Source organism: Phocoena phocoena, chromosome 3 (genome assembly GCF_963924675.1).
Source record: "Phocoena phocoena chromosome 3, mPhoPho1.1, whole genome shotgun sequence".
Classification (NCBI taxonomy): Eukaryota; Metazoa; Chordata; class Mammalia; order Artiodactyla; family Phocoenidae; genus Phocoena; species Phocoena phocoena.
Window position 1 is genome coordinate 169994575 of NC_089221.1, and position 11153 is coordinate 170005727.

General features: G+C 59.3%; 1 protein-coding gene across 1 annotated transcript; it reads left to right on the forward strand.

Moving 5' to 3' along the window:
• Positions 1-305: 305 nt before the first annotated feature.
• PLIN5 (perilipin 5) lies at positions 306-7468 on the forward strand. Its single transcript, XM_065874502.1, has 8 exons — positions 306-328; positions 1138-1219; positions 2038-2233; positions 3164-3246; positions 3614-3794; positions 4700-4899; positions 6399-6512; positions 6808-7468. Exons 2-8 carry the CDS (start codon positions 1160-1162, stop codon positions 7336-7338), a joined length of 1365 nt encoding a protein of 454 aa, XP_065730574.1. The 5' UTR covers positions 306-328; positions 1138-1159; the 3' UTR covers positions 7339-7468.
• The last annotated feature ends 3685 nt before the right edge of the window (positions 7469-11153 follow it).

The window sequence follows — 11153 nt, forward strand, 5'->3', positions numbered from 1 at the left end:
CTGTGATCGCTCTCCACCGTCTCTGCGGCAACAGCAGTGAGGGTGACAGGTGGTCAAACTTAGCCAAGGAAAGTAACTCAATCCTTGGCATAGAGCGTCCCCAAGTTGCTATAGCAACCGCGGGGCGCTCTGGGAGCCCCTGGGTAGGGCGAGGGGCCCCGGAGCCCCGCCCAGGGCACGCCCCCTCAGGCCTCTCCCTATTGGTCGGTCCCCGAAGGTCCCGCCCCCCAAGTCACTATAAGGGGGGCGGGGAAGGCGCGGGTCGGAGATTGGAGTCTAGGTCTGGGGTCTGCTGCAGCACCTCGGGGCTGAAGCTGAACGCGCCCGGGTGAGTGCGTCGCAGGCGGCGTTCAGGAGTGCCCAGTAGGCCCGGGGGCGCGGTGGGTGGGTGGGTGGGAGGGCGGGAGGGCGAGAGCCCAGCGGCTTGGGGAGAGGAGTGGTGTGACAGGCCGGAGCAGGTGGCTGAGACCCTTGGCCCAGTTGGCAAAAGCTCAGGACCCAGTTGGGAGAGGACTGGGGTTCTGAGGGCGCTGGGTGCGGACGGGGGAAGAACTGCAGACGGGGAGTCTGAGGTCGAAGTCCCGCTCTGAGTCTACTTAGCTGAGTGACCTTGGGCCCACCATGGACCTACTGTCTGTCTCAGTTTCCCTGTATATCAAACTGGACTGTGGGTTTACTGGGATTCTGCGGCAACCACCTGCACCCCCGCAGGGGGCTGCTTGCACGGTTCCATCCCGGGCCAGGGCAACAGGGATCTTCCCTAACTGCAACGGAGGCAACAGCCCACACAGGTGAAGGCATTTGCCCAAAGTCACACAGCAGGTAATGGTCAGACTCGAACTCAGGTGTCTCTTCTGCCCAGAGCCCATGCTTTGAATCACACTGCAGGGCCTCCACTTTGTCCGAGGTTCTCTACTATGCACCTGCTGTGTGCAGACCCCTGTGCATGCATTGTCCCTGAAAAGGGCGCTCTGAGGTAGGCATTATCATTACCTCATTTTGCATATGAGGAAACTGAGGCCCCAAGAGGGAAGGAGACTTGACCAGGTCACCAAGCCCAGCCAGACAGAACCCAGGGCCTGGGTGGGAGCTGGGAGGGCTGGCGTGCAAGGGCCCATCACTCTGTCCTGCCCCCAGGGTGACCCTGTTTGCAGTCAGTATGTCAGAAGACGAGGCGGCTCAGGCCCCCAGACCCAGCTTGTGGGAACAGGACCAGCAGGTAAGGGGCTGCACCTCCCATGGAGCTCAGCACGGGAGGAGGGGGTGGGCAGTTCCTCCTGGGACAGTTTCAGACTGGGTCCCCCTGCCCTTGCTTCGAGCACCTTACTCTGAGGGCATTTTGGAGCGTGGTTGGGGGAGGCACATTCCACCCATTTCCCAGAGGGGCAAAGTGAGGCTCAGGGAAGGGTGTGTCTCTGGGGTGTGTCTCTCCAGACACTCTCAGCCAGCTTACCTGGCCTCTGCCCAACTCTCTCCCACTCCCATCTCTGGGTCTCTACCTGTATCTCTCTGTTTCTGTGTCCACCATCATGGCACTCTTAACAACAACAATAATAATAGCAATCACGGCCTATACTCTGCATCATTCACTGTTCCGAGCGCTTCACATATTGTACTCCTTGAATCCCCATCACAGCCCTAGAAACCCAGTTTACAGATAGGGAGACTGAGGCACAGAGCAGTTCACACACTTGCCCAAGCTCACACAGCTTGGAAGTGGAGAACCAGAACTGAACGCAGGTGGTCTTGCTCCAGAGGCTGTGCCCTTAATGACCAGACACTAATGGCTCTTCCCTCAAGGAGGCTGAGTCTTTCAGAACCGGTCCCGCTCTGTGTATGCTCTTGAGAACAGGAGCTCTAGGCGCACCTCGGTGTGGTGGGTGTCCATTGCCTGCGCGCAGCTGCGCTCAATATACGTCCCCCCCACCCCTCTCACCTGCCCCTCGTCCCAGCCCAGAGAGGGTGAGTGGGCTCTCTAGCATGTGGCTGAGCTCCCCCCTCCACCTGGGACCCCTCTGACGCCACCCCTTCCTGCAGAACGTGGTGCAGCGTGTGGCGGCCCTGCCCCTGGTCAGGGCCACGTGCACCGCAGTCTCCGATGCTTACAGCGCCGCCAAGGACAGGCACCCGCTGCTGGGCTCCGCCTGCCGCCTGGCTGAGCACTGCATGTGTGGCCTGACCACGCGTGCCCTGGACCACGCCCAGCCGCTGCTCAGCCACCTGCAGCCCCAGCGTGAGTCCCCCTGGCCAGAGTCCTGGGTCCTGTGGTTTGCCCCACTGCCCCACCCTCTCATGCTCCATCTGCATGACAGCTGCTGCAGTGGACCCCCTGAGACGGGTGTCCCTCTGCAGTCTCGCCTATGCTGTGTGCCTTTACTCTGTCCACCTGCCTGTCCCCCATCCACCTGTGTCATCCCCTCTCTTGGTCCTTCCGCCTGTGCCATCTCACCCTCCATTCTCCGCCTGTCCCGTCCCCCATTCTCCCTGCATCCCTCGTGCCCTCTGTCTCTGTTTATTGTCCTTCTGTAGTTTGATCACCTGCCCGTTTGCCCTTAGCTGTTTCCTTGGGCGCCCCCCCTCCTTTTGTCCCCATCTTGTCTGTCTCACTGTCCTCCTCCCTTTGGCTAGCCTGATGTGCCTTGGGTCCCTTTGCTTGCCCAATCTCCCTCCCCTGTCTGCCCCTTCCTCCACCCGTCCTGAGCCTGTGACCAGCTCAGGGGGTCCAACCTAGCAGTGGGGTTGGGGGACAGAGAGACCCTCGGCCTCGCATCTGACCGAGGAAGGGGATCACCTGAGGGTCCCAGCCCAGGGCCTCGCCTGCCTCCTTCTCAGCCTGCTTGTGTGACCTTGAGCCTGCTCGCTGGGGCGTCTGAGCTGGACATGGGTGAGGAGTCACCTTGGTGCTGGCAGCAGTGGTGGCAGGGCGGAGGTGGGAAGGGCAGAGAGACAGGGTCCAGCCTGGTGGTTCACCCACACACTCAGGGTCCCGGCCCCTTGCAGGGGGCCAGCCAGGTGCCCCCTCTGTCTTTCCCTCCGTGTGTGTGTGTGTGTATGTCTCCTTTTTTCTCTGCCTCTCCCTCCAGCATCCCCTCCCTCTATGTCCCTGTGTCCCTCTCTCCCTTGACATCTCCCCAATTCTCGCTCGCTGCCTCTCTGTCTCCAGTGGCCACAGTGAACGATCTCGCCTGCAGGGGCCTGGACAAGCTCGGGGAGAAGCTGCCCTTTCTCCAGCAACCTTCAGAGACGGTACCCAGCACCACCAGATGGTGGGGAAGCTGTAGGGGGTGGAGGTGGCAGCGAGAAACGCAGCCTGAACACCTGGGCCAGCTGGACTCCAGGACCCAGTCAGGCTTTGGTCAACTGGAACAAAACAGCCACCAGATGAAAATAATTGACACTCGTGTTTACTGAGCACATAATATGTGCCAGCTGGTGCTGGGGATCCCTTCAGCCCCCTGAGGAAGATTTGATTTTCCTCCATTTTATAAGAGGGGAAATTGTGGCCCAGAGCCAAACAGGGGCCAGGGGTCCTTGCCTCGCAGCCTCAGGGAGCTGGGGGCAGGGGAAGGGAGCCGGAGACTTACAGCAACTGGAGCTGGGCCCCTTCCGCCAGGTGGTGACCTCGGCCAAGGACGTGGTGGCTAGTGGCGTGACAGGCATGGTAGGCCTGGCTCGGCAAGGCCGCCGCTGGAGTGTGGAGCTGAAACGATCCATGAGCCACGCCGTGGACGTAGTGCTGGGCAAGTCAGAGGAGCTGGTGGACCACTTTCTGCCCATGACTGAGGAGGAGCTTGGTAAGGCCAGAGCCCTCCCCGCTCGCCTCTGAATCCTCCTACCCATCCCTGGAGGTTACGGATCAGAGAGGTCCTGGCCTCACCCAAGGCCACATAGCAGATCAGTAGGGAACATGGAGCTCCAGCCCAGGCCTGACCTCCCCCAACCCACATCCTACTAGAAATCTGACTGCCCAGAGCCCCGAGAGTATATGGGGCTTATAGACTTGAGGGCCATGGCCTCCAGCTGGTGGCCCTCCATACTGCAGTATTTGGCCTGTGCAATGCCTTTAAAATGGTTTAATTCATCACATGCATTTAAAAATCAGGTTTTGCCCTACAAATCCTGATTTCTAACTTGCCTTGGAAAATCAGATATTTGGGTTGAATGGCGTCCTCCCCTTTATGTGGTTCCCTTGAGCCCCACCATTCTCCAGTGTTCTGCATCTAGTCCGTTGACCCTGGAGAGACAATCTGACTTCCAAACCCTGCTTTATGGCACTGGAGGAACATGGGGCGTGCCCCCTCCTTCACAGAAAGGCTGTGAGCCATTTTTGAAGCACCTTCTGTGGGCCAAACACTTGTAAGTGACTCTTTCATTATTATAAGCTCCATTCACAGGTGAGGAAAATCAAGGTAAAGAGACCCGGGATTCGCACCGAGGCAGTCAGTAAAGTGGTTACGAGTGCCTGGGTTCGAATCCCAGGTCGGCCTCTTGCACCCTGTGGGACTTCACCTCTCTTTACCTTGGGTTTCCTCATCTGTAAATAGAGCTAATAATAGTGCCTACATCGTAGGGCTTGGGGACGGTCGCATGAATTGATATTGTAGAGGGGAAATATACAAGCTGTGGGAGCCCATGGGCGTGTCCACCCAGAAGCGTAGGGCGTGGCCACGCTGACTCCCCTCCCTATCCCGTCCTCCAGCGGCGCTGGCAGCTGAGGTTGAGGGCCCGGAAGTGGGCTCCGTGGAAGAGCAGCGGAGACATCAGGGCTACTTTGTACGCCTGGGTTCCCTGTCGGCGCGGCTCCGCCACCTGGCATACGAGCACTCTCTGGGGAAACTGAGGCGGAGGAAACACCACGCCCAGGACACGCTGGCCCAGTTGCAGGAGACTCTGGAGCTGGTGAGAGCCCTCTGCCTGCCCCCCTTTCCCACCCCGTGGTGTCGGCCAGCATGCGTGGATTGAGTGCCCGCGGACTACCTGGTCCCCTGCTAGTCTGAAAGGGGGAGGCGGAACCGTGTATGTGCAGGGCTGGGGCAGAGGAGGGACCCGGGGCTGGAGGCATTCAGTGGGGGTCAAGGCTCAGCCTGGGGAGGCAGGAAGAGGTTTTGTGGAGGAGGGGAAGTTATAGGCGGTTAAGATGGATAGGAAGAGAGTGAAGGTACCTCTTCCCGGGCTCTCCCATCACCAATCACAATCTTCCCAGCCTTTAGGTTCTAGCTGATAACCCAGCTTCTTTCCCCGCTGTGCATCGCTCCCTGCTCCAGAGGGACATAACAGCTCCTGTTTTCTGAGTTTGATGAGTTCAGACGCCCCTAACCTCCTGCTGCATCTCAACTGATGACAGCCCTGTCCTTCCAGGGCCTCAGGCCAAAACCTGGGAGTCACCCTCAACTTCCCTCTTCTCCTCCTGTCCCACATCCGACATATCAGCCAGTACTGTTGGCTCTACCTTCAAAGTCTACCCAGAACCCGCCTACATCTACTCCTTCCTCTTGCTCCACCTGGGTCCAGTCATGATTACTCAACCATGGTCCTGGTTTCTCATCCTGGTCCCCACAGTCTGTCCTTCCTGAAGCAGCCACCAGAGGGCGCCTGTGAGCACCGGAGTGAGCTACTTTCACTGAGCAGCGTGTCCTCGAGGTTCATCCATGTTGTAGCGTGTTTCAGAATTTCCTTCCTTTTTAAGGCTGAATAACAGTCATCCCTCAGTATCTGCGAGGGATTGGTTCCAGGACCCCGCACGGATACCAAAATCCGAGGATGCTCAAGTCACTTCTGTAAAATGGCACAGTTCTGCATCCACAGATTCAACCAACTGTGAATCTTGGTTGAATCCGCAGATGCAGAGCCCGCGGATACGGAGGTCAGACTGTGTTCTACTGTGTGGATCACAGTTTATTTCTATTAATCTTCTAATACCTGCCCTCTCCTAGGCACTGAAGGCCCAGTGGCCCCCTCAGGACACGCACAGTCCAGTAGGGGGACTAAGGTCATGATGGGAGAGCATGCTGAGTTCTTTGGGACCCGGAGGAGGGATCCACCCAGCCAGGAGCCGGGGAAGGGAGGCTTCTTGGAGTGGGTGACGTCTACAGTGAGACTTGAACTGAAGTGAACCAGGCAGCGGGATGGGATGGAGAGGAGAGTGTTCCTAGCAGAGGCACAAGCATGGGCAAAACCCGGCAGTGAGTCTGAGTTTCAGGGGAACCACAGGTCTCAGGTCTGGCCACGGGCAGGGGAGAAAATGGGCAGATCAGCCAGGCTGGATCAGTAGGCACGGAAGGTTTACATACAGTGGGTGTTCTGTAAGTGCCTATTGAGGTCAGATCCACGCTAGGGTCCTGGTTCCCCCAACACTCCAAATCCTCCAGTTCTGACTACTATGGTCCCTGTCCCCACAGATTGACCACATGCAGTGCGGGGTGACGCCCATCACCCCAGCCCACCCTGGGAAGGTGCATGAGCTGTGGGAGGGCTGGAGCCAGCACTCCCCAGAGAACGGCCGCCGCAGTCAGGTAAGATGGCGTGGAGGAGGGGGGTTGGGGGGCGTGGGAGGGGTTCTGGATCTGCCAGGGGTTGCCAGGGGCGGGGCTCCAGCCAGCTCCAACCAAGTACTGAGGTCAGCTGGTTGGAGAGTCCGTGGGGAAACTGAGGCAGGGCGGCGGTCCTGTTGGGGGTCCATCCGGGACACCCAGGCCCCTCCCCTCCCTTCTCTCCCTTCTCTCCCTTCTCTCCCTTCTCTCCCTTCTCTCCCTTCTCTCCCTACTCCCCCTACTCCCCCTTCTCCCCCCGCCACCCTGTCCCCCGCAGGCAGAGCTGGAGACCCTGGTGCTGTCCCGCAGCCTGATGCGGGAGCTGCAGAGCACCGTGGACGCGCTGGAGACCAGCGTGCGGGGCCTGCCCCCCAGCGCCCAGGAGAAGGTGGCCGAGGTGCGGCGCAGCGTGGACGCCCTGCAGGCCGCCTTCGCCGACGCCAGCTGCTTCGAGGACGTGCCGGCGGCCGTGCTGGCCGAGGGCCGGGGCAGCGTGGCCCGGGCCTACACGTGCGTGGAGGAGCTGCTGGAGCTGGTGGCGCAGGCCGTGCCCCTGCCCTGGCTGGTCGGGCCCTTCGCGCCCATCCTCGTGGAGCGGCCCGGGCCCCCGCCCGACCTGGAGGCCCTGGTGGATGAGGTCGTGGGGGGGCCCGACCCCCGCTGGGCACACCTGAACTGGCCGGCCCAGCAGAGAGCCTGGCAAGCCCAGTACGGGGACGGGATGGGCCTCCCCGGGGACATTCCCGAGGAGGAGCCTGAGCCCTCCAGCCGCCGCAAGCACACCCTGATGCCAGAACTGGACTTCTGACCCGATGGGGCCGTTGGGCAGCGAAGGCAGCTGGAGGCCGTCCTGCACCCCGAGATCCCTGCTGCCCCCTAGCGGCCATGCATCAGCATTACTAGACAATGCCTTGGCCTTGGCCCAGGCAGAGTTGGGGGCTGGGGACCTAACTCTGAATCCTAGACCAGCTTCACTGATACTAGACCCTCCCCAGTCTTTCCCTTGGACATATGAGGACTTGAACCTAACTCAGGTCTGACTAGCCCCAAGCTGCATTCATTGGCTGTGGTCCCGCATTGCCCCACCCCAAGAAGCTGATCAAAACTCCCCAGAGAGTCGCATGTTTTGCCCAGATAGAAGCACACGCTTCTGTTTGGGGTTTTGAAAAGTGAGTGTCCCCTTCCTCCCCCAGCTTGTCTATCCTGGACTGAGGGGTCCCCAAAGATGCTTCAACAGCTGGACCTGCCACACCTACTTGCTTTGCTGTTTGGGGTTTTGCTCTCCAGAATAAAGGTGCTTCGTGTTGCGCAAAGGCCACTGGCCTCTGTTCCAGCCGAGGTGGGTCTCGGTGGCGGGGTGCTGGGGGCCTCAGAGGTGTGCAGCCGTATGGCACAAGCTAGGGTTCGAAATTTGAAAGGAGTGATGCGTCCCTGACCAACTTGACATCTTGTCCGGAGTTCCACAGTTAGTGCCCCACCCACCCGGGTTAAGCATTTAGATGTAGGTTCCTGGAATGGAAGCTGTTCCCACTTTAATGAATTTCTTGGAAACTGCAAAGGATCAAGAGGAGGGGGCTGAGGGGGAGCAGCCCCTCCTATGCCCTCCTCACTGGACCTGTAGGAGCTGAACTTGCTGTGGCTTCTCTGGCTGCACTGGTCAGGATGGGGGACACAAACGCAGGGTAAGGGGCACAGGCCAGTCTCGTGGGGGCCCCCTGTCCTCTGACCGTGTTCTTCGCTGTCCCTTAAACTCCCCTGTGGCCGGGCAGGGTGTTGGGAAAGCACAGTCTGATGCGGTGAGGTCAGGGTGTTCCCTGGCTTCCTTGGGACCTGGTCCAGGGGTGGCTCTGGGAGTCCCAACCACTTCCCACCAGTTAGATTCACTTCCCTGCCCCTCCTCGGGAATGTCTGTGGCTCCCTTTGCCCTCAGACCAAACGTCCACGCTCCTCACCCTGGCACTTGAGGACTTCTGGTTTCATCCTTGGGCTGACAGACACTGCTGCAGTCCCACTGAATTGTGCACATTCCCCCACCTCAGGGCCTTTGTTCAGGCTGTGCCTGGAATGCCTCCCCCACTCCCCCCATCTCTCAGCTACATCTCATCCATCCTTAAGTCCAGCCCCAATGACACCTCCTCCAGGAAGCCTTCCCTGACTCTCCCCTGGTGGGATAGCTCCAACCCTCTGCAGCCCACCTTCTTGGGGCTCCAAGTTGCTTTCTACCTGGACATAAACCACAGGCAGCCTTGCCTTCTCTTCCCTCACAAGGCTGGGGGCTCCTGGAGGGCCAGGCTTGGTGAGGATGAGCTGAATGACACAGAAGGGGCAGGTGACAGAGGGATCGGCTCAGGCAAAGGTATGGCACTGGAGAATCAGTTTGACCAGCCCTGAGGGGAGGGAAAGAGCATGAGGTAAGTCCTGGAATTTGGGGGGAGGGAGCAGTAGTTAAGGCCCTGAGGTTGAGTCCCTGCCTTGCCTACAAATGGATGGGTAAGCCACTGCTCCTCTCCAGACCTCCGTTTTCTCCTCTGTGAAACAGGTATGAAAGTAGGAGTAAGGTAGCAGCCCTCAATCCTAGTAGGCCGTTCACCGGTGGAAGCTATCGTTCATTCACTCATTCGTTGGTTCATTTAACAAATAGTTATTAAATAGCGCCTGCTGTGTGCCAGATAGTCTTGCACCCTGCGGGCACGGCAGTGAGGAAAATGCAGAAAAATTCTGCCCTCTAGGAGGACGATATTTTTTAAAATAGGAGAGGAGGGGTCCAGGAAGACCTTTCGGAAAAGGTGACATATGTGCAAAGATGGACGAGCATTCCTCACAAAGGGCAGCTGGTGCAAAGGTCTTGGGACAGGACCAGGCCTGGCGTGTTGGAGGAACAGCCAGGAGGCCCGTGTGTCTGGAGCAGAGTGAGCGAGGGGAAGAGAGGGAGGAGGGGAGGGCAGGGAGGGGACAGGGTGGGTCTTGTGGGCCACAGGAAGGACTTCGGCTTTTACCCTGAGGGAGGTGGGAGCCCTGGAGGGCTGTGGGCAGAGGAAGGAAGGGACCTGACTCGGTGTTTATGATCATTTTTGTTATTTTTGCTGGGTTTCTCCCCCTTTGCTATGCTGTGGCAGCCCTGCGGAGAGGGGAGGGGAGGGGAGAGGCACACCCTGGGTTTCCCACCCCCCTTTGCCACCACCTTTGGGAAGCATTGGCTGAGGAGTTTGGGAGACACCCCTGTTTTGTTCCCCAACTGTTTGGCAAACACAGTGATGGCTCCAAGGAAACGACCTGGGGGTCATCAGGCCCAGTGGCTGGACCTTCCCTCCTCCCAGCTTAGCATCCAGAGCCATCAACTGGACACAGCTGGGATCCCTGTCCCAGGGGCGGGCAGGGGGCATTCAAGGAGGGCGTAGCAGTCATTTCTCTGCCTGCACACCCACCCACAGACAGCCTGCTGGCACATAGGCTCTGGATCTGGGTTCAAATCCTGTCTCTGCCACTTCCCAGCTCTGTGGCCTCAGGTACAGGTTGCCTCTTCCAGGAATCCACCCTCGGCTGGCCCAAGCCCACCAGGCCTGGATCTCACTTGTAGGGCACCTCCAGTTCTGTTGGTGTCCTGTCTTGGTCTGTATTTAGGCCCTTTCTCAAGGGAAGTCCCTTCTGGAGAGTGACACGTCCCCTCACTGCTCAGGACAGACCCTGCTCCTCTCTTTCTGCCTGGACAATGCTAAGCTGATGTTTGTTGAGCACCTGCTAGGTACCAGGCACTGGGGTTGACAGGTTACATGCGTGACCTCATTTCACGCTCACAACTACCCTATGAGTTGGTCCGTTTAGCTGAACATTTATTAAGTTGCCAACTGTGTGCCAAGTATTGTTCTATTGCAGGGGACACAGCAGTGAACAAAAGACAGGCCTGGTGGAGGTGAGGGAAGAAGCTGTGTGGGTGTCTGGGGAAGATGCTCCAGGCAGAGGGAATAACAGGTGCAAAGGTCCTGGGGCAGGGCCATGCCTGGAGATTTGGAGGAACAGAGAGGAGGCCTGTGTGGCTGAAGCATGGTGAGTGAGGGGGGCAGAGAGGGAGGGAGATGAGGGCAGGGAGGAAGGTAAGACCTTGTGGGCCACGGTGAGGAGTCTGGAGGGGGCAACTGAAGCACAAGGATGGTAACTGGCCAAGGTGGCCCAGCAGAGCGGCTTGAACCATGCCCATCACACAGATGGAAATGAGAGGCCGAGAGTGTGCAGGCTGTGCCTTGAGGGTACAGGACGGCCCGTGAATCACTCAGCCTGGTGGGGGTGGGTGCCACGGGCAGAGGCTGCCCAGTGCTGAGAGCAGGGGAAAGGTGCTGGGCCCGGGGCCCACGCTGGAGCGGGCAGGCACGTGACTATCCAGGGCCCTCCCTTGGCCCACTGGCCGCCTGCCTCTGCCGGCCAGGCCTGCACCACCCCAGACCCTATAAGGCCTGGGAGCTGAGAGCAGAACTGTGCTGCCTGTCACTCCAGGGGACCCTCACACGATCCAGGTAAGCAATGCCAGGGTGAGGCTGGCCTCCGGGCAGGTATCGGGGGACTGCTCAGGGTTATGGGTGTGGGGCAGGAGGCCCGGGACCCGCCATTCATGCCCCCTCTCTGCCCTTC